The sequence below is a fragment of the Manis javanica genome, chromosome 2 (genome assembly GCF_040802235.1).
Source record: "Manis javanica isolate MJ-LG chromosome 2, MJ_LKY, whole genome shotgun sequence".
NCBI lineage: Eukaryota > Metazoa > Chordata > Mammalia > Pholidota > Manidae > Manis > Manis javanica.
In genome coordinates this window covers 217,507,024-217,530,699 of record NC_133157.1, presented here as the reverse complement: position 1 = coordinate 217,530,699, position 23,676 = coordinate 217,507,024, and the positions used below count along the sequence as shown (strand labels likewise).

Genomic DNA, 23,676 nt, shown 5'->3' with positions numbered 1-23,676 from the left:
TGTTCAGTGACTCTGTCTCCTTCCTTATTTTCTGTCTGGTTGATTTTTCCTTTGGATTGAGTGGTGTGTTGAAGTCTCCTAAAATGAATGCATTGCATTCTATTTCCCCCTTTAATTCTGTTAGTATTTGTTCTACATACATATTTGGGTGGTTCTATGTTGAGTGCAAAGATATTTATAATGGTTATATCCTCTTGTTGGACTTTCTTTTTTATCATTATGTAATGTCCTTCTTTGTCTCTTGTTACTTTCTTTGTTTTGAAGTCTATTTTGTCTGATACAAGTACTGCAACACCTGCTTTTTATCTCCCTATTATTTGCATGAAATATCTTTTTCCATCCCTTCACTTTGGGTTTGAAGTGAGTCTCTTGTAGGCAGCATATAGATGGGTCATATTTTTTCATCCATTCAGTAACTCTGTCTTTTGATTGGTGCATTCAGTCCATTTACAATTAGGGTGATTATCAATAGATGTGTACTTATTGCCATTGCAAGCTTTAGATTTGTGGTTACCAAAGGTTCAAGGGTAGCTTCTTTACTATCTTACAGTCTAACTTAACTCCCTGAGTGTGCTATATCAAATACAATCTAAAGGTTCTTTTTTTCCTCTTCCTTCTTTTTCTTCCTTCTCCCTTCTTTTTATATTAGGTATCATATTCTGTACTCTTTGTGTACCCCTTGACTGACTGTGGAGTTAGCTGATTTAATTTTGCATTTGCTTGATAATTAGTTGGCCTACTTCCTTTACTGTGGTTTTATTTTCTCAGGTGACAGCTATTTAGTCTTAGGAGGAGCACTTCCATCTATAGCAGTGCCTCCAAAATACACTGTAGATCTGGTCTGTGGGAGGTAAATTCCTTCAACTTTTGCTTATCTGGAAATTGTTTAATCTGGTTTCAAAATTTAAATGATAATCTTGGTGGGTAGAGTATTCTTGGTTCAAGGCCCTTATATTTCACTGGAGTAAATATATCACGGCACTCCCTTCTGGCCTGTAAGGTTTCTGCTGAGAACTCTGATGATATCCCGATGTGTTTTCCTTTGTATGTGATCATTTTTCTCTCTCTGGCTGCCTTTATTTTTATTTTTTTTGGGGGGGATGGTGAAAGGGTTTATTACCCAGCTTGTTCTCCAGTGGTAGGTCGAGCACTAGCATCTCTGCTTCCACCCAGAGCACTGGGCCAAGCTCTCTATATAGAGCAATTATAGCTTATTGCCTAAAGGTGTGGAAGCGGTAGCCTAGCAACAGGCCAGTTACATCATCAGGTGGTTTAAGTTCAGTGAGGATCCTGGTCATAGGAACCCCAACTTCCCCACACTCCACCCCTCCAGGATTCTCGCCTTACAATCTACACACATTCAGTCTTCCACAGTGGTTCCTGTGCGAGAAAGCTGGAGCACTGTAACCAGATTCCACTACAGCAACAGAGGATATCAACAACTTAGAGATAATAACAAAAATTAAGATACAACAAGATTTTGATACAGGTAACAAAAATCATAATTCTCAAGCCAGAGGAGATTCCTATTAACAAAAAATTATAATAATCCTCAAGCCAGAGGAAGTTCCCAATCCACAAAGACTTTAGGGGTGATAAGACACATGTTTTAATGACACCAACATAGGCAAATCTTGTCCATCAAGTAGGATGTGTGCAAAAGAGTGGTCCTGTGATATGACAGTAGCAGGAAGAGGGTCCCTTCCAGGTCTAGTATACATCTAGTATACCATACTTTTACTCCTTTCCCTGTGGGAGTTACTGAAGGGTCTATATGTAATGCTACTGGAGGTCCATGCACTGGCCATAATGATAAAACAAAACTCCCCAGTAAGATGCTCCTACCTTCTGGCCATTCAGGATATACTACTGTGACCTTTGGCGGCCACTCTGCTGTTATTCCAGGAATACACAGGAGGCCAGCTTCCAGGCCTTGTCCCCAAGGTTCCAGGAGAGCCAGCCTTCGTTGGTTCATGTGTCGGAAGGTCCAAGGCCATGTCCACTCAATGGAGTCTCCAGGGTTCAGTGCAGTTGTGCTAACAGCAATATGTTATTCTGGTGGCTGAACCTCGGCTTCAGTGATTCTTCCTTGGGTTGTACTTGCAGTTGTATAGGAGAGGCAGCCATAGGTGTTAACATGCCTATGGGGCTCAGGGTTCCCTTTAGGGATCTCTCATTCAAACACCATAGCACGGTCCATAGGTGGACTGATCATCCCCGCAGACTATTGGTATCTGACTTTAGTCCAGATTTTAACAAGCTATTGTGCCTCTCTATCATGCCTGCTGTGGTAGGATTGTATGGCACATGAAACTTCCATTTGATTCCCAGCTGTCGCACCCATTCTTGCAGTGTATGTCCAGTAAAATGGGTGCCCTGATCACTCTCAATCACCTGTGGTTGGCCATACGTAGCAAAAAGTTACTCCAGGCCTCTTTTGGTCATCTGCTGGTCTGTACAATGGGTAGGAAAAGCAACCAGAAGTCCAGTAGCTGTGTCCACACAAGTCATGATATACTGATATCCTTCTGACACAAGTAGAGGCCCAATATAGTCTATCTGCCACCTGAAGAGGGGTATAGGCCCCTTTGCTATTGTCCCATGTTGCTGTGGAACTCAGTGTAAGTCCCTTTCGGAGCACATGACACACTCCTGCCGGGCTCTACTGACTTCTTTAAAGGTCAAAGGCAAGCCCCACCGATGGGCTACAACCCACATTGTCTTTTGCCCTGCATGCAACAAACACTGATGTAACCATTGGACTACATCAGAGGCAGGCTTTCCTTCTAACCAACGTATCTGGGACAATTTATCTGCTTTATCATTTCTTGGGGATGCCAGTGGCAAATGACCTGTCACATGATATACTGTAATTATTTGTCTGACCACAGGCCCATAAGTCTTGCCACAATTCCTGCCCCCAAAGGGGTCGGTGACCAGCCAGCCAGTTGGCATGGTACCAGGTTGGTAGCCTCAGGGTCAAGCCCTAATAGACAGCCCAGCTGTCAGTGCAGACAACTAAAGGGGAGGCTGATCACAAGCCGCAGCCCACAACTCTGCCCATTGGCTGCTCTTCCCATCACCATCTTCCATCCATATTGTCTCAGTCTTAGGATGGAAGGCTATGGCCTTCCATTTTGGGGGCTGCCCATGGCTGGAGCCATCTGTGTACCATGCATCTTTGGGTACAGGGGCTCTTCCCTCCCGATAGGGACTCTCTGCTACTAATGGTTCAAAAGCAGATTCTTCCTGCTTTTCAGTAGTATATGTCCCTGGCCGCAATAAGCGTTGGAGTTCTTCACTCTACACTCAAGGGGCTACTAGAGAAGGCACTATGCTGCTATAGGTAAGCACCCCACTTGGCTAGTGTGGGCATTTGTGCCACACCACTCCTTGGCTTTTAACTCCAGCCTCATACCCAACCCAAGATGGGATAGGTGGTTAAAACCTTTATCAGGGCCATTTCAGTGATGGGTTCTGTAGCCAGCGAGGCATGATACATGGCAGCCAGTTGTTTTTCTATCAAAGTGTATCGTACCTCTGCCCCCTTCCAGAGTTGTAAACAGAATCCAACGGGTTGGCAAGTTCATTCAAGCTGCTGCCAGAGACCCCAGCCATAACCATCTTCAGTGACATGAACATCCAGCAGCTCACAGGGCCATGATGGGTCTATCACACTCAAGGCCTGAACGTCCTTGACTGCCCATTTTGCTGTAGTAAAGGCAGATGCACATGTCTCATCTCAGTCCCACCTGATGCCCTTTCATACCAACTGGTATAACAGCTTCAGAATTTGTGCCAAGTGCAGGATAAACACTCTACAGTAGCCTAGAAGACCCAGAAACTCCTGTAGCAATGCTACAGTTGTAGGGGTACAAAAGTCCTGGACTTCATCTATAACTGCCTCTGGTATAATTTTGGTCTTACCTGACTAGATGACCCCCAAGAATTTGACAGACAAACCAGGACCCTGAACCTTGGTACTATTCACAGCCCATCCTTTCTCCTGCAAATGTTGCAGCAGTCTAGGTGTTGCGCCTTCTAGATCTGAAAGAGAATCGGGTGTGAGCATGACATCATCAATATAACAGTACAATCACACCGTTGGTGGTTTCTCCCATGTAGCCAAGTCCTGGGTTGCAAGTCCATGACCGATGGTGGGGCTGTGGAGGTATCCCTGTGGGAGGACAGTGATTTGCCATCCTTCCCACATGAAGGCAAACTGTTCCTGACTTCCCTGCTCAATGTCAATGTGAAAGAAGGCATTAGCAAGATCTGCCTCATAATGGTATGTTCCTAACTCATGGCTGAGGGTATCCATCAGGCCTGCAATAGAGGGGACAGCAGCATGTGTAGGGGGTATGACCTTATTCAGTTATCTGTAATCCACAGTCATATGCCAGGAGCCATCTGGCTTTTTTACTGGCCACACTGGGGAGTTGAAAGGACTATGAGTGGGCTTTATAATACCCACCTTTTCCAGCTCCTGGAGAGTTTCTCCAATCTCTTTATGCCCTCCAGACAGTTTATATTGTTTGGTATTAGTCACCCGCTGAGGCACAGGCAAGCTATGGGTGGGTACCTAGCATGTCTACTCAGAACTGCCTTCACCACACGTACTCTCAGTCTGAACTCGCCTGCAGTGGTCTGCAACCATAGACCCTGCAGGATATCAATCCCCAAAATATACTCAGGGATAGGAGATATATACACAGTATACTCTTTTGGGGGTAGATGCCCTATTCCCAAAGGGATTTGGGCTTGTTTCACTATGACAGCCTTACCCCTGTATCCATCTATGATACTGGGGGTCCCAGGGAACTGCTCAGGATTACCATGAATCAGTGAGCATTCAGCCCATGTCCACCAGAGCCAGGACTCATTGTATGTTCGCTAGGGACCAATGGATAGCTATTTTAACATGTGGCCTCCAGTTCCCCCCGGTCCCTCAGGGCAGATACCTTGACCTTCCCCTCAGTCAAACCATGTTCCCCAATCACCTTCCTGTGTGGGTTCAATGAGGTTGGCTCACTCTCCAGCAGGAAGTCTTGCAAACACACAGGCCAGACTCATGGCTCTGCCTCTGACCTCTGCCTCTTTGGTCTTAATGGCTGGAACTGCTGCTCTGGTTTCAGTTATTGCCATAACTCCAGTAAGATCCTATTTGACTTCCCATCTAATTTCCTTCCATCTGCTCCTGCCTGTATTAAATCAACCCACATCTAGGTCCTCATAACCTTCAGGGGCCCTGTAAATTCTTCTTGTGAATAAAAGATCTTATTTCTTTCTAGGTTCTCTTTGCTTCAGCCTCTCCTAAGTCTGCTAGTACATGTCACCTCGCTTACGGGATGCCCTAAGTGAGGGGAAAGAATGGCCACTAGAGACCCAAAGAGGGATGTAGGAGCCATTTGAAGTACAATATTTCTCATCCCAGTAGTGAAAATCTCTTCATATGGGCCATAATTCTCTGGACTATAGATGGCATTTCTTATGCCTAGCTCTCGTAACACCTGTTGGAGCTCAACATATGTCCGCCATCTAACAGGAGAGGTTGGTAGATCACCCAGATTGGGCCACACAGCATGATGTGTGGCCATAAGCCAATTGAGGAGGGAGTGACTCCCTGGGGTCTGATGTGCATTTTGTAATTGCTGCCTTAAGGCAGGCTGCACTGTCAGGGAAGACAGCTTTCCCATCGCTAATCCCAACAGAACAATTCCACCCACCCCTCAGTCCCACAGACACAGGAGCCAAGCTAATATTGACTCCAAGGGCTTCTGCCTAAATGAGGAACCCAAATCCACCAGCTCAGCCTGAGTATAGGGGCGGAGCATAGAGTGCTCCACAACCTGGGGACAGGGCTGCTCCTCTCCTTGTGGAACTTTCAGCTGCTGAGTCTTTATTTTCTTTACAACCACTGGGCATGCTTTCAATACAGGAGGGGCCAGGTGCCTCCAGCACCACCCCTTCATCCCTCCCCAGCTCCTCCGTTTCTGGGGCTGATGGCCCCTTTCTCTCCCCTCCCCCGAGTGCCTCCTCTGCTACAGTGCCTCGCAACACTGCCAGCTCAGTCTTCAGAAGGTCTCTTACCTTCACCTCAATGCTTCACAGTTGGCATTCTCGTGCCACCTCCGCCTGTGCTCCTCCGCCTGTGCTTCCCTCAGTTCTTCCTTTTCCTTGATGGCCTCTTCCTCCTCCAGAACATTTGGCAGCACTGCGGCCTCATTCTGTGAGGAATTTTTTACCTCTTCAATGGCACCTTGCTGCCGGTGTTCTTGTGCTGCCTCCTCTCGCATCAATGCCATTTCCTTCTTCAGGGAATCCACAGAAGTTTGCGCTTGTGTTCTCAAGTCGCCATTTCTTGGGTCTCTTATGTAGACCTTTTTAATACTGTGAAAAGCAGCCAACCCACAGTCCCTGCTGCCTCACAGGCACTCTGTTTCTCAAAGACCTTCTTACTATACCAAGGGCCACCCCTAATGCCTCAGGTGTCACCTCCACTTGCCTCCTGTCCTGGGGTGGGGCCCAGTCCTCTAGGAGGCAAGCCACCTCAGACCACATACCCACTGGGGGACGATCCACTGTCTCCCCATCACAGGGGCAGCCCACTGAAGCACCCCTCCCGTAAGGGCAGCCTGTCTTTTTCCTTGGTCAACAATGAACCCTGCCGACTTTCACCAATTGTCTTGCCAATGGGTTTCAGCTCCAGGCAAATTCGCTATGGATTCAATGTGACCAAAGAAACTGACAGCAAAACGTTCTTTGGGGTGAAAGAGTTCATTACCCAGCTTGTTCTCCCGGCAGTAGGTCGAGCACTAGCATCTCTTGCCTTTTCTCAGAGCACTGGGCCAAGCTATCTATACAGTGCAATAATAGCTTATTGCCTACAGGTGTGGAGGCGGTAGCCTAGGAACAGGCCAGTTACATCATCAGGTGGTTTAAGTTCAGTGAGGATCCTGGCCATAGGAACCCCAACTTCCCCACATGGTCCAATGTCTCTTCTAGCATATCTTTACCTGGTACAGAATCCACCTCAGGATTATTGCTGCATTTAGTCTGGCATGTCTTCAAACACTTTGATAGACCTCTTTTTCTTTTTTGTATCATTAATCTACAATTACATGAAGAACATTATGATTACTAGGCTCCCCCCTTCACCAAGTCCCCTCCACATACCCCTTCACAGACACTGTCCATCAGCGTAGTAAGATGCTGTAAAATCACCACTTGTCTTCTCTGTGTTGCACAGCCCTCCCTGTGCCCCCCACACACCATACATGCTAATCGAAATGCCCCTTTCTATTTCCCGCCCTTGTGCCTCCCTTCCCACCCATCCTTCCCAGTCCCTTTCCCTTTGGTAACTATTAGTCCCTTCTTGGGTTCTGTGATTCTGCTGCTGTTTTGTTCCTTCAGTTTTCCTTTGTTCTTATACTCCACATATGAGTGAAATCGTTTGGTACTTGTCTTTCTCCATCTGGCTTATTTCACTGAGCATAATACCCTCAAGCTCCATCCATGTTGTTGCAAATGGAAGGATCTGTTTTTTTCTTATGGCTGAATAATATTCCATTGTGTATATGTACCACCTCTTCTTTATCCATTCATCTACTGATGAACACTTAGGTTCCTTCCATTTCTTGGCTATTGTAAATAGTGCTGCAATAGACATAGGGGTGCATCTGTCTTTTTCAAACTGGAGTGCTGCATTCTTAGGGTAAATTCCTAGAAGTGGAATTCTGGGTCAAATGGTATTTCTATTTCGAGTTTTTTGAGGAGCCTCCATATTGCTTTCCACAATGGTTGAACTAATTTACATTCCTACCAGCAGTGTAGGAGGGTTCCCCTTTCTCCACAACCTCACCAACATTTGTTGTTGTTTGTCTTTTCCATGATGGCGATCCTTACTGGTGTGAGGTGATATCTCATTGTGGTTTTAATTGGCATTTCTCTGATGATTAGCGATGTGGAGCATCTTTTCATGTGTCTGTTGGCCATCTGAATTTCTTCTTTAGTGAACTGTCTATTCAGCTCCTCTGACCATTTTTTAATTGGATTATTTGCTTTTTGTTTGTTGAGGTGTGTGAGCTCTTTATATACTTTGGATATCAACCCTTTATCGGATCTGTCATTTATGAATATATTCTCCCATACTGTAGGATACCTTTTTATTCTATTGATGGTGTCCTTTGCTGTACAGAAGCTTTTTAGCTTGATATAATCCCACTTGTTCATTTTTGCTTTTGTTTCCCTTGCCTGGGGAGATATGTTCATGAAGAAGTCACTCATGTTTATGTCCATGAGATTTTTGCCTATGTTTTTTTCTAAGAGTTTTATGGTTTCATGACTTACATTCAGGTCTTTGATCCATTTTGAGTTTACTTTTGTGTATGGGGTTAGACAGTGATTCAGTTTCATTCTCTTACATGTAGCTGTCCAGTTTTGCCAGCACCATCTGTTGAAGAGACTGTCATTTCCCCATTGTATGTCCATGGCTCCTTTATCATATATTAATTGGCCATATATGTTTGGGTTACTGTCTGGAGTCTCTAATCTGTTCCACTGGTCTGTGGCTCTGTTCTTGTGCCAGTACCAAATTGTCTTGATTACTCTGGCTTTGTAGTAGAGCTTGGAGTTGGGGAGCGAGATCCCCCCCCCAGTTTATTCTTCCTTCTCAGGATTGCTTTGGCTATTTGGGGTCCTTGGCGGTTCCATATGAATTTTTGAACTATTTGTTCCAGTTCATTGAAGAATGCTGTTGATAATATGATAGGGATTGCATCGAATCTGTATATTACTTTGGGCAGGATGGCTCTCTGGCTGCTTTTAATACTCTGTCCTTGTCCTTGATCTTTGCCATTTTAATTATTATATGTCCTGGTGATGTCTTCCTTGGGTCCCTTGTGTTGGGAGATCTATGCACTTCTATTCGTTCCATTTGGATAGGTCACACAGTTCTCCTAATATTCTTTCATTCGTAGAGATTCTTCTTTCTCTCTGTACTTCAGCTTCTTTGTGTTCCTGTTCTCTAGTATCTACTTCATTTACCATCTCCTCTACCTCATCTAATCTGCTTTTGAATCCCTGCATTGTATGTTTCATTTTGGATGCTGTATTTTTCAAAGTTTCTATCTCTCTCTTGAAGTCCTCCCTGAAGTCTTGAATATTTTTCTGTAGCTCTGTGAGCATGCTTATGATTTTTATTTTGAAATCTTTATCAGGAAGATTGGTGATTTCAGTTTCACATGGCCCTCTTTCTGGTGTTTGTGGGATTTTGGGTTGTACCAGGTTCTTTTAATGTTTCATATTTTTAATGAATAATATGGAATAATTACTTCGTGTACACAGCGCCCTCTAGTGCCCAGAAGCTGTACTCTGTGGAGCTACTTAGCACTTGGGGGTGACAGCAGGCAAGTGGAGCTGGTGCCTACCGAGAGGAAAGAGCTCTTTCCTGCTTCCCGGCTACAGTGACTGCTTCTACTGACAGGGCCAGCTGGCTGAGTGCACAGGGAGGAGTCTCTATGCTACATCCTTGTAGCTGCCATAGGCAGTGCAGCCCTCTGGCTGGCCTGGCACAATGGCAGGGGTAGTAGGTTTGGGAGCCAGTGCTGGCCTGGAGAAAGGAGCGACATGCTGAATATTGTGGTGGGGGGTCTTGGGGCTGTGTTGCCAGCCACGTGCATGGAGCACCTGAAGCTTCCAAAAGTTTTCAATCTGCCTAACTGAGTGTGCCCGGATGATTTTATCCACCCATCCTTTTTCCTGAGCAGCAAACTCTGTGCAATCCTTGCCTCTTTAGCAGCCCTCTCACTGTTGGGAAGTCTCTCAGAGTGCCCACCTTTCTTTTGTCCCAGAGCAGTCAGATGTGGGTACCTGTCCTCCACAAGCTGCTGGAACCTCAGTCTCTCCAAGTGTTCTGCCTGTGTTAGCTTTCCGACCCCACTAGTCTCCAGAGCACCATGCAGTATAGGTCCATGCTCCCAGAGCAAACCTCCAGGGCTGGGTGTCCAGCAGGCCCAGGCCTCCACCGCCTCCCCACTCCCTTTCTCTTCCTCCTGCTGGTGAGCTGGGGTGGGGGAAGGGCTTGGGTCTTGCCGGACTGCAGCTTTGCTACTTTACCCTTTTTCATGAGGTTTTCTCTTTTCCCCAGATGTAGGCAGTCTGTTGCAGTCTTCTTTCCTGCTGCTCTTTCAGGATTAGTTGTATTTGCTATATTTTCTTATTATCTGTGGTTTTGGGAGAAGGTTTCTGTCTTACTTCTCATACTGCCATCTTTAAGCCCCTCCTAGGCTTCACATTATTCTATCATCCATTTAACTCAGTTCTTGGATATGATGTGAAGTGGTTAAAGTTCTTTTTTTAAAATGTGAGACTCCAGTCATAGCATTTGTTGCAGACTGTCCTTTCTCCGTCAAATTGCCATTGCACCTTTGGATAAGTCACTTGTCTATATAGGTATGGATCTATTTTGGGACTTTTTTTTTTCTGAGTCTCTGGTCTGTTTGTCTTTCTTTATGCCAGTACCTCACTGTCTTGATTACTGTAGCTTTATAATAAATCTCAAAATCAGGTAGTGTTAGTCCTCCAAATTTATTTTTCTCTTTCCAGATTGTTTTGGTAATCCAAGATCCTTTGCATCTCTATATGGTTTTAGTATCATTTTGTCAATTTGTACAAAAAAGCCTGATGAGATCTTGACTGGAACTGTGTTAAATCTGTATCTCAATATGGGAAGAGTGGACATCTTGACAATCATGAATCTTCTGACCCATGAACAGGCATATGTCTCCATCTATGTAGATCTTAGAACTTTTTCTTTTCTTTTTTTGTAATTTTCAGTGGATAGACCTTGCACATATTTGTCAGATGTATCCATTCATATTTTGGTGCCACTGTAAATGGGTATTGGTATACAGACATATACTCTTTTTCAATAGATCTTATATATCCTGCAGACTTTCTAGCCTCTGCTACTAGTGCTAGTAGCTTATGTTGATTCCACTGGATGTTGTCCATAGCTAGTTGTGTCATCTGTTTTTCTTTTTATTTCCTTTTTGCAAGAACCTTCAATACAATGTTGATGTGGTGAGAACATAAACCTTTGCCTTTTTCCCAATCTTAGGGGGAGCATTCAGTCTTTGTGTGTGATATTAGTTGTAGGTCTTTTGTAGTTGCCCTTTATCAGGTTGAGTTAGTTCTTTTGTATTCTTAGTTTGCTGCAAGTTTTCTTCTTTTTTGAAAAAAATAAGGAATGGATGTTGGATTTTATCAAACCATTTTCTGCATTTACTAGTGTTATCTTTTTTTTTCACATCTTAATGTTGTGTATTTCATGGGTTTTTAAACCTTAAACCAACCTTGCATGCATGGGATAAACCCACTTAGTTATGATGCATTATCTTTCCATTATAATGTTGGGTTTGATTTGCTACACTTCTTTTTTAGTATTTTTGCATCTGTGTTCATGAGAGACATTGATCTGTACTTTTCTTTTCTTGCCATGTATTTTTCTGGTTTTGGGTTCAGGGTAATGGCCTTATAGAATATATTAGGGCATATTCTTCCTCTTAAATTTTCTGGAAGAGTTTGTATACTGGGTATTATTCTTCCTTAAATGTTTGGTAGAATTTATCAGTGCAGATATTTGTTCTATTGTTTTCTTTGTGGGAAGATTTTTATCTACATAGTCAATTATTTTAGTAGATATAGTGCTGTTCAGTTTATGTCTTAGTGAGTGAGCCTTGGTTGTTGGTTCCTTTTAAGGGATTTTTCCATTTAATCTAAGTTCTTGAATTTATTATTTTATATTACTTATTAACCTTTAAATGTCTGTACAATCTATATGATGTCACTCTCTTTCCTAATGGTAATTTATGTCTTTTCTGTTTTTTACTGGTCAGTCTGGCTACAAGTTTATGAACTTTTTTTCTTAAGGAATTTGTATGGATATTTCTCTATTTTTCTGCTTTTCATTCATTGATTTCTGGTATTATCCTTTTTCTCTCTTCTGCCTGCTTCCTTTGGATTGAATTTGTTCATTTTCTGGTTTCTTAAAAAGGAAATGATGCTTGAGACCTTTTTTCTTTCCATAGTCTCAAATGCTTGGTGTGTCACTCTCACTAGTGCATTCCCTCTGTAGTGTCTCATTTGTTATTCATTGAATATTTCTGCCTCCCTCTCAAATCCACATGCTGAAATCTTACCCATCAAGGTGGTGGTATTAGGAGGTGGGGCCTTTGGGAGGTGATTAGTTCATGAGGGTGGAGCTCATATGATTGGGATTATTGCCCTTACAAAAGAGGCCCCAGAGCCTAGCTTGCCCCTTTCTCCTTATGAGATTGCCATCAGTGGGGAAGCAGGCTCTCAGCCGGCGCTGAATCTGCTGGTGCTGTGGTCTTGGACTTCCAGCTTCCAGAACAGTGAGAAACAAATGTTTGTTGTTTAAATCCACCTAGTTTATGGGGTTTTTGTTAGTATTCCAAATGGATTAAGATGCCACATCTCTTCAACAGCACTACAAACATTATACATTGCACAGCTGCCTTGTGCCAGATGCATCTGTGCTCCACCTACCATGGTAATGGTGTCCTCATTGCCTCTTAGGCAGCAGAATCCAGCTTCAAAGTCCTGTGTTAGCTAGATCTGCTTTTATGTACCCCTTCTGGGATCAGCTCTTCCAGGTTGAGCTCCCCAAGAAGCAGGCTTTTTGGTGGTGATTAGCATGCAGGAGGTTTATTAGGGAGTGGGGAGGGGAGAGAGCAAGACTGGGCAGAGAGGGCAGTTGGGCTCTGATACATCTTAACAAAGGCCTTAGCTAAACTTCTTGGAGTTTGGAAAGAGCTCTGACTTTGGACTGGACCTTCTAATTCTCCCAAGTTGGGATGAGAGGGCTGAGCCTTCATAGCTAGCTCCCCATCAACCAGCACTGGGTCTGGACTTTCCTGGGAGGGGGACTGACCTTGGTTGAGGTGTCTTTTCAGCTGAGGTGACGTCTAAAGGAGGGTGGCTGATGTTTGTCTCTTGGCAGAACTCCCGGGAGCTAGAGGAATGAGTCCTTCAGTTCTGAAGGGGGAGCTGGGCAGAGCATCATAGCAGCTACTGAAGCCTGAAGTGCCCTCTCCTCATTTGTTTATCTGGCAAATACCTACTCACATTTCAAGATTCAGCTCAGGCCTCTGCATGCTGCCTCTTGTGATGCCCTCCTGTCCCTCGTTTGTGCTCGGTGTGCTTTCTGCACTTTACTGTCATTGCCCCCTAGCACTTTATCATGCTCTTTAACAGCAGGCTCTACTCTGGGGCTCCTCCCGGTATCCTGACGCTCCCTGTGATGACCCAGAACCAGTGAAAAAAAAAAAAAAACCCAGAAAGTGAGTAATTTTGTTTTTAAAAGTTTCCATCAAAAGTAATAAAAGAAGAAAAAGTTTAGATGCCGTAAGAAGTAACTACCTTGTTTTTATAATCCTTTCATTTCTCTTAAATCTCCATTTCATTTATTTATCTGCTAGGTCTTTCAAGATAATTAAAAATTATGCAAAATCTGCCATAAACATTTATTGTTGACTTTATTCTAATCCAGCTAGAAATAGAGTGCTGTTTATAAAATATGATAGATATCCTGACGGAATGAACACTAAATTGTTGGCTTTGGAAGTTTCTAGAATTCTGCTTAATACACTGGGAAGCTTTGTAGAAGCAACACGACCTGACAAACTCTAGGATTCCAGAAACTTCCTTCTGCCTTTTGCCTCCTTAGCCTGCGAAGCCATTGCATCGGCTCCCTCTCAGGTTAAGGAGAAGCTTATCATGGCAAGGAGCTGAAAAGAAGCCTAGGCTGGCCGGTGAGTTTTGGTTAAACCTTTGGATTCCACAGCAGCATTCTTTTAATGTTGTAAGTATGAATCTGTGGTTGAAACTGTCAGTGTTTCGCTTCAGTAGCCATGCACGCTTCGGTCAGCATCTCTATGAGTGAGGCACTTCTTACAATCCACGTTTCTTACAAATGCTTTATTTCCTATTTGAACTTTTATAAAATAGGAAAGTGGGAGCATTGTCTTGTGTAGTGCCTTGGCCTGTTCTTCTGCACCAGATGATAGGTGTTGTAATGCTATCTCTCTCGAAATAATCTCATGTTGACATATGAATGCTTCCAAAACATTTTAAAATTTCAAGAATGATTTCTTAGAAATCCAGTATTATTCGGAATAGGACTTTCTAAAGGTAAACAATGCTCCTTGGAATTAAAGAACGTTTGGTCTAAATGATATAGTATATAAAACTGCCAAATGCTTTCCTGATTACAAGTATGAAACACTATCATCTCCATATATCGTATAGGTCATCTTACACATTTCTTCTTGGGGACTCTGATTTTTGTACAAATGTTTGCCATTACAGGAGAGACAGTATTGTACAACAACAATTTCTCGAGTGCCAGGAAACGGTATGCCACACAGCGGTTTGCTTAATTTACAAAAGTTCACAAAAGGGCCACTGGGAAATTCTAGCCCTTCACAGTTTTACCTCCTTTCTCTGTGATTCTCCGTTTTCTTTTAATCTATCCTGATTTATGTTGAGCAAACTTGCATGTGATGCTAAATGAACTCATAGTCCCTCCTTTCCCGTGTGTGTGTGTGTGTGTGTGTGTGTGTGTGTGTGTGTGTGTGTGAGAATTAGTAATTTGTGCTAAGGGAGGTTCCTGTCCCCCACCCCCCTCAACTCAGAGTGATTTTTGTTATCTTAATTCTTGTGGTTAGGAGAGAGAGAGGGATCAACATAATTTCTTCCTAATATGTCCATGCTTCTGAAAGGGAATATTTGACAACTGCAAGGAAATGATCAAATTCACACATATAAAAGCATAATGAAAAGAATTCCTTAAATTTTAAGAAAGGTGTAGTGAGAGAACAGAGAAAGGCTGTTTGTTACCAGTAGTAACTTTGTCAGCAGTTGGAGGAACCTGCCAGCCATTAGGGTCGAACAAATTGGAAAAGAATTTAAGACTGTAGTGCTGGAGGGGCCTGTGACACCTTTAGTGTCCCTGAGATCCAAGAAGCCCATAGGGGTTCTGCAGATGCTGATACAGTCATCCGAGGCCAGAGACCAAGTGATGCTTAACAAAATGCTCTCAGAATTCCCCCGGACAGTTTTGACTGACCTGTACTTAGAGATGGCAGCTTCTGTGGGATTAGAGTCAGACTTGTATCTTCAATGTGGATCCCCCATTAAGCCTTTCGGGATGACTGGGGATCCACAGAAAGCATGTAAGTGGAGGCCCATGTATCAAATTGTAATCAAACTGCCAAATAAAATGCATTTTCCTCACTTGACTAGTATACCTTCATAACACCCAGAAGGCTATATTTAATACATATCTTTCAAACTCCCTGGGTTCTGTGCCAGAACATGGTGCCTGAGGGGAGCTGGATCTCACCTAGAGTGGTGAGTAGTTCCCACGTTTCCTTAAGGTAGCTGAAATAACACTTAGTTGCACCATCTTAACCCTTTAACCCATGTTGCAGACCTGCTAAGAGAATTCTTGTAGGTAAATCGCAGAGGCAGATAATACGTTTGACTCTGCACAGCAGCTTTGCTGTGTCCTCCACTTGGCTGCACCCACTTACTAGCAGTTGATTTAAGCTGTTAGAACCAGCTTGGTGATGAGATGTGTGGAGAGTAGTTTTGGTGCCCTTCTCTTACAGGTTTGGTTTTCAGAAACTTCTGTTTCTTTTCCTTGAATAGAGCAGTCTATTTAAGCCGGTTTACCTACAAGGGGCGACGTGCAGTGATAGCAGAGTGCAGCTGGCAGTGGGGACCTCTGAGCCAGGGCTGGTGGGCTGCCCTATTAGCCTCCTTCTCAGACACTTTGGCCCCACCTCTCCCCAGGGCCTGGTTTGCAGTCGCGTCTGTCTGTTGGTTGAGCCGCAGCTTAGAGCAGCAGGACATTCCCTATGTGTGGTATTTTAATCTTGCAACCTCTATATTCCTCCCGTCTTTCTTCCAAAGAACTGCCATTGCGTGCAGCCCCATCTCCTACCACTAGAATTAGCAGGGGCTTCAACTAACTGCACACAAATGATCAAGTTCATATAACACATTTGGGAAAAAAAGGCAAACTCTACTTTTAATAAGGATGTGGCATAGAACAGGGCAGCTAAAGGTGCTATGAAGAGCTTTGTCTCAGCTAGAGGAACCTGTACCTTTAGGGAGCCTGAGAAGTCTTGAGAGGCTCTTACTTGCTTATGTTTGGGGCAGTGTAGCACAGTGGCTAGAAGCACAAGGTGGGGAGCCAAATTCCTGCACTTAAAACCCAGCCCTGGCACTTATTACCAAGACCTTGGGCAAGTTATTCAAACTCTGTGCCTCAGTCCCCTATCTGACATAAGTAAACAGTAATTTACACATGCAAAGCATTTAGGATAGTGCCTGGAACCTTGGAAGTGTCAGTAAATAATCTTTATTGTCTCTTGGGCTGGGCATTTTCACATTACTCCGAAAATGTGAGGGTTCTAATGGATTAATAATTTTTTAATAGCACTGGGAAATGAAGGGTTTCTCCATCGTCATGGCCTCTTTCATTTGAGTATGTTCTAGGGAGAGGATTCCTGTCTGTTCTTGGCTCCAGCTGTGGACCACGGTGCAGTCTCCAGCCCCTTGGGGCTGTCTGCTGTTGTCACAAGGTCCTGAACTGCTGAGTCAGGCCAGCCTGGTGCTACACTTTGCTCTTGTCATAGGGGAGGGGACTCTCCTCACCCCTAGGGCTGTGAGCAGTTTCCCTCATCCCTCTGGGAAACAGAACCAGTGGTGGTTGCTTGATAAAATGCAAAGTAAAATTTAGGGTGTTCCACTCCTTTCTCTTCTACTTTTGTTAAATTAGTAAATATCAGTTAAATGAATGAATGAACCTTACCTTATTGAATGATGGGAGGTGCTTGCATATTTTGCCCTCTGTGCACCCGACTGTGCCTCTCAGCAATTGCTCTGTGTTGGTTTACTCTGTGTGGGCCTCATCCAGTTGGGTATGATACATACTATTACAATATTCCATATCAGCAGTCTTATAGTCATTACCCACAACTGTGTCTCCATCCACACAGCAAAATACATGCAAACCCTGCGCCAAAAGAGACAAAGGTATCATCTCTTTCTTCGCTCTGACTCACCATAGGTCACAAGACTCCAGCAGAAGGCAGCATTTCTCTGATGTCTTCCCTTTAAAAAAATATCACTCAGGCCTGGAGAATTGGTATTTGACTGCAAAGAAAAACCAGTCCATTAGTAATGTAATAACCTGATGATGAATGGGGGGATGGAGATGTAATATGCAACACATTTTCTTACAGTCACAGAAGATCTTATCAGACGGAATGCAGAACACAATGACTGTGTAATTTTTTCCCTGGAGGAGCTCTCCTTGCATCAGCAAGAAATAGAGAGACTGGAACATATTGACAAATGGTGCCGGGATTTAAAAATCCTCTATCTTCAAAACAATCTCATTGGAAAAATTGGTAAGTTGTCAGGCCTTTTCCTCATGGTTTCTTTAACATTTTGACTGGGAGAACTTTGGAAAATGTGTTAGTCTTAGAGGAAAACAACAGCTGAAAAAGAAATTACATGGGGAAATAGGCAGCCATCTCCTGAGAGTTGTTACGGAACATGTCCCCCTATCTTTCTAAGCTTGGTTGGTCTGCCTGCCCCTCAAGACCACCATCAAGGCAGGAACAGCTAAAGGCAGGAGCATATTAGTTGACCTGCTCATTTTTGGCCTGGTTTTTCAAAAGTTTGAAAGGAAGGAGGATATAATTCAGGAATTTGTCATGGTTCAACACCACTCAGAAAGGATTAAGTGGGGTTCAGTAAATCCTTATCAGATTCCTACAGCCTATGGGAGCTAGTTCTGCCACGTTTACTGAGAATGTATATGTGCATGGCGCGGGGCTCCATGTTGGGTATTGAGCGGGTGCCTCAGTTATATCCATTGAGTGCCCCAGTTTGGGATGAAATGAGAGGTAAATATAGGAGTCAGGTGGATGAAGATCAAAATATTAGACAGAAGTGACACTTTGGAGAACGTGGCTTAGTCTTGCAGCCAAGTGGGCTTTCTAATGCTGCCCCCAGAATTTAACTCATCCACCTAGTCACATGCAGAGCTGGATAACCACAGGCTCCCCCTCCCCATAGGAGCCCCCTACTTTATAGAGATATGGGGCTCCAAACAGTGTCTTGTGTGCTAGCAGGGAGATCCCAGAGATCACCATCTCCTGTGGGTTCTGTTGGTAGAGTCCACAGATTAGCTGTTAAGATTATATTTTAATATTTGATTTGCGGTGGTTCTCCACAGTGTCGTTTGGCAATGTCTGGAGTCATTTTTGGTTGTCACAAGTGTGTATATGTGGCTGGGGGATGGGGGTGCTTCTGCTGGCATGTAGTGTGCAGAGCTCAGGGACACTGCTAACTGTCCTGCAGTGCCCAGGCCAGCCCCCCACCCCGGCAAAGCATTACCCAGCCCCAAATGTTAGTACTGCTGAGCCAAGAAACCCTGGGGGTACACTTGCCCTAGTTTGATGGATAATTCAAAATTGGCTCTAGGGTTGCAAAAATTTATATCATTTTTTGAAGGTAAATTCTTTAAATTTCTTCAGGTAATTATCTTTGGTATCTTTCACTTTATCAGAAATTAGAAACTCTGGCATATTATTCAATTAAAAAGGCTGTTATAGAAAACCACCAGCTTTTATGCATGGGGGCACTAAAGACCCATCCTAATTGTACAGAGCTAAAAGAGTTCCCGAAATTTTCATCTCCACAGCTGGGTCCATCACAATTACTAATTAATAGCATAGTATTTCAGTCCTTTTCAGAGCTGTGAGAAAGCTTAAATTTTGCTTCCAAAGTATTCTTAAATTAAACACTCTTTTAAATCCTAATAATGGGATTTTTCAGCACTACTCCACCCATAGGCATTTAGGCATTTATTTAGCAAGTAAAACTATTTCTCTAGGATTCACACTCGCTCTTGTGCGATTGAGGTAGACAGAGTTTGCAGAACAGTTGCCTTTCCAGAAGCTCTCTTTGTCATCCCAAGGTCCAGATGGGCTGCAGGGAAGGTTCTGCTCAGTGTTGATCCAAACGTGAGCTGAGGACCCATCTGGGGTCCTGCTAAAGCCCACATCTACTGACCAGAGCCTGTTGGGTGGGCTCCTGGACTTTGCATTTGTAACAGATTTCCCAGAGCCTCAAGACTGGGTAAAGCTGAGAGCTGAGCTGTTTGAACTGGGGGAAAGATTTGGTCCACCACAGGTTTATAGGTCTGGGGATGGCAGCTGGTGAGAGCTGCTTCCAGGGTGGTTGGGGCTAGAGCACCGACTCCCCCACCTGCTGCCCAGAGGCTCTAGGCATTTTTACTTACAGAGCCTTTTTCTTCCCAACCCCTTTGGCCCGCTGTCCTCAAGGGATAACTTAAGAAATCCTTCCTCAATAAATCTTTCCCACCAGATGACTCTTCATCTTTAGAGGGTTATACATGCAACAAGTGTGGGGAAGGAACAGGTCTTTTATCATAGGCTGGCAATTTCAACAGTAATAACTTCAAGTGTTTTCATTCAGGGTGCAGACCAGACACTCCATCTATCATAATCCTTGACACAGAGAGCTCAATAAGTCTGATGACTGTCAAATGCCCAGATGCGGCCTAGAGGACCTTTTATAAACATCACTATTACTTAGAAGAATCTAATTGCTGAGAGAAACTTCAGCATTTTATTCCAAAATCTTCATTTCAAAAAACAAGTAAACTGAGGCTTAGAAAGGTAAACTGTTATTCTCAGGTCTAATGGAACAAATACATGGTATTTTGTAAATTGTAAGTGGAACATAATGATGATAAAGGTGAGGTCTGTAATCATTGTATTTCATCTTCATAATATCCTTGAAAAATAGGCAAATGAGGCATTTTTGAGCGAGGTTGCGCACAATGCACATTCCTTAGCAGGGTTTTCCACATTCACGTCATCTTAGAAAGCACAGTTCTTTAAAGGTGTAGTGTGACAATTTAGTGCCAAGCTTTGGAGGCAAATCTCCTGGCTCTACCACTTAACCTTGAGCAAGTGGATTAATTCTGCGTGACTTGTATTCTTATTTGTAAAAGAGAGACAACAATAATTTTTACCTCATGGGGTTATTATGAGGATTAAATGATATAATATATGTAAAATGCTTAGAAAATTATGTGGCATATAATGAGCACGTGGCAATGTTTGCTCTGGTATCATTAGCTGTTTGTAAAGGGCCCCACACTACAGCAATTCCTTGATTTATTTGTGCTGACTGTTTTGCCTATATTGGCTTTCATTTTAATTAAAAATGATAATCTTGTGTGTATCAGAATGATTTTGGCTTCAAGTAGAGGAAAACCCAACTTAATGTGACTTTCAGTAAAGAAATCTAACATTGTACCCAACTGCAAGCCTAGAGATGGAGCGGTCTCCGGTGTTAGTTGATTCCTTCTCTCTGCTCCATCAGCCATGGGGTGGGTGTCCTCCTACAGCTAGTTTCCTCATGCTTGCAAGATGACTGTGAGAATCAATAAGGATATTATTTCCTTCTTAACATCCAGCAGAAAAAAAAAAGGAACTCCCCAAGCATGGAATATATATCTTGGTATGTGTGCCCTCTCCGGCATCTGGTTGCCAGGAGATTGCCAAGGGCTGTCTGTTAGACTGAGTTCCTGAGCTGACAGAACATGGGATCGCCCTGCAGTAGTCTAGCTTGGTTCATTAGGCTTAACCCCCTGGAGTTAGGGTTAGGTAGAGACGAGAGCAGAACTGGGCTGTACGAGGAAGGATGGAGAAAGAAGTGGATGCTGCATAGGCAACCAACAATGTCTGATGTACAGGCACTGACGTGAACAAGCAATATGGTTTTGGTGACCATCATAATCAATAGATCTTCATTATTTTCACAATAGATTATGTAAAAATGTCATTTATCTTGAAGGTTAATTGCATTATTTGTGTATTTCAGAAAATGTTAGCAAACTCAAGAAACTTGAATATTTGAATTTAGCTTTAAACAACATTGAAAAAATTGAAAATTTGGAAGGTAAGAATTTTCTTCTATTTTATTATGAATTAAAATTGAGATTTAAAATTACACAGTATTGCTTAAACAACAGATACCTTTTCAAAGTAACATTTTAAATAAGTGTTTATTCTTGTAAAAATTCAAGCAATGATGAGACACAAATTCAAAAATGGAAGTCCATTTCACCCCTTCCTAACTTAATTCTTTCCCAGAAGTAGTGGTGTTAACAGTTTGGTGTGGATAAAGTAGTTTTACTTCATTTTGCTTTGTGTCAATGGGATCATATTATGAGTATTGTCAAATTATTGACTATAGTGACAAATTATTACCAAATTATTCTCACAAAAGGTTGTCTCAGTTTACTCTTATACTAATAGTCCATGTGAATACCATTTTTATACAACTTTGCTAATACTGTTTTTAAAGATGGGGAAAAAAATTGAAAAATATTGTTATCAAATAATTTCTAAAATTCACATCTCATTATTATTATTGAGCTTTTCAGAGGTTATTGAATATTTATAGTTCTTATTGTGTGAGTTACTAGTGCATATTTTGTGGTCACATTTCTTGATTTATCTTTTTTAATGTGTTCATATACATTCCAAATATTAATCCTTTGTTATATAGGTTGTAAATATTTTCTCCTGCATCTACTACTTTTCTTTTATTCCAGTTATGCTAGTATCATTCAGGAGTCTTAAATTTTAATATACTCAAACTTATCGATCCTTTTCTTTATAGTTTCTAAACACAAATACATTCCTTATTAAGCTATGATTTTATTTTCTACATTTAATATCTCTAATGCACTTCAAATTTGTCATGTAAAAAAGGAATCAACATGTATTTTTTGGATAAAGAAAATGTGTATGTGTCACACACACACACACATAATGCAATATTATATAGCCATTAAAAAGAATGAAATCTTACCATTTATGACAACATGGATGGACCTTGAGAGCATTATGCTCAGTGAAGTAAGTCAGACAGGGAAAGACAAATACCATATGATGTTACTCACTTCGCATATGTGGAATTAAAAATAATAATAATAAGCTCACAGATACACAAAACAGATTGGTGGTTGGCAGAGGGCGGCAGGTGAGGGATGGGCAAAGTGAGTGAAGGTGGTCAAGAGGTACAATCTTCAGTTATAAAACAAATACTTCATGGGGATGTAATGCACAGGATGGTGGCTATACTTAATAATACTGTATTGCATGTTTGAAAGTTGCTGAAAGAATAGATCCTAAGAGTTCTCATTACAAGAAAAAAATCTGTAACTGTGTGGTAACAGATGTTAAATAAACTTACTGTGGTGATCATTTCACAATATGTACAAATACTGAATCATTGTGTTGTATCCTGGCACTACATAAGGTTATTATACCTAGTAAAAAATAATTAAAAACAAAGTAAGATGAATTTGGAAAACGTGGGTTTTTTTACTCCAAATATCTGTTAACTGACATACTTTGACCGATTTTAAAAATTGAGATATAATTCACATAACAGAAAAGTCACCATTTTAAAATAAGCAACTCTGTTTCTTTAATGTTTATATTCAAAAAATTTTTCATGTATTCACAAGGTTGTACATCCATTATTACTGTCCACTTCCAGAGCTCTGTATCCATTGACATTCATTCCCTATTCACCCCTTTCCCTAGCCCCTAACAACCACTAATCTACTTTACATATCCATAGATTTTCCCCATTCCAAACATTTAATGTAAATGTAATCACAGTATGTGGTTTTTAGTGTCTGTAGGATAATGTTTTCAGGGTTTATTTCTGTTGTAGTGTCATTCTTTTTTATGACTAAATAACATTCCATTATATGGCTACACAATATTATTTACCCATTCCCTAGTTGATGGACATTTGGGTTGTTCCCACTTTTTGGTTATTATGAATAAGGCTGCTATGAACATTAATGCATGTTTTTGCATAAACATATGTTTTCAATTAATTTAGTATAACTAGAATGAAATTGCTAGGTCATACGGCAACTCTCTGTTCAAATTTTTGAGGAACTATTAAATTGTTTTCCAAAGTAGCTGCACCGTTTTACAGTCTCACCAGCAATTTATGAGGGCTCCAATTTCTCCACATCATTGCCAACACTTGTTACTTTATGCTTTTATATGTTCATTTATTTTTATGGTAGCCATCCTATGGGTGTGAAATGGCATCTCACTGTGGTTCTGACTGCATTTACCTAATGGCTAATGAGTTTGGACATTTTATGTGTGTTTATTGGCCATTTGTTTATCTTTGAAGAAATGTTTATTCAAACCCTTTGCCCATTTTCTAATTAGGTTGTCATTTTACTTTTAGTTGTAAGACTTATTTGTATATGCTGGATACTAGAGTCTGATCAGGTATATGACTTGCAGATATAGTCTCCCACTTGGGGGTTTTCTTGTCAACTTTCTTGATGGTGTCTTTTGGAGCTTAATTGTTCTTTTTTAAAAAAATAGCTTTGTTGAGGCATATAATTGATGTACAAAAAACTGCACGTGTTTAATGTGAACAGTGTGTTGAGTTTGGATATATGCACATACCTGTGAAATCACCACAGTTACGGTA

At 42.2% G+C, this 23,676-nt stretch overlaps 1 protein-coding gene across 1 annotated transcript in view; it reads left to right on the top strand.

The window, feature by feature from the left end:
• Positions 1-23,676, top strand: part of DNAAF11 (dynein axonemal assembly factor 11) — a 95,562-nt gene that overhangs the window by 7,344 nt on the left and 64,542 nt on the right. Inside the window, exons 2-3 of the mRNA XM_037020793.2 lie at positions 17,337-17,504; positions 21,019-21,096. Coding sequence (XP_036876688.2) covers positions 17,337-17,504; positions 21,019-21,096 — 246 coding nt within the window. The remainder of the gene's footprint in view (positions 1-17,336; positions 17,505-21,018; positions 21,097-23,676) is intronic.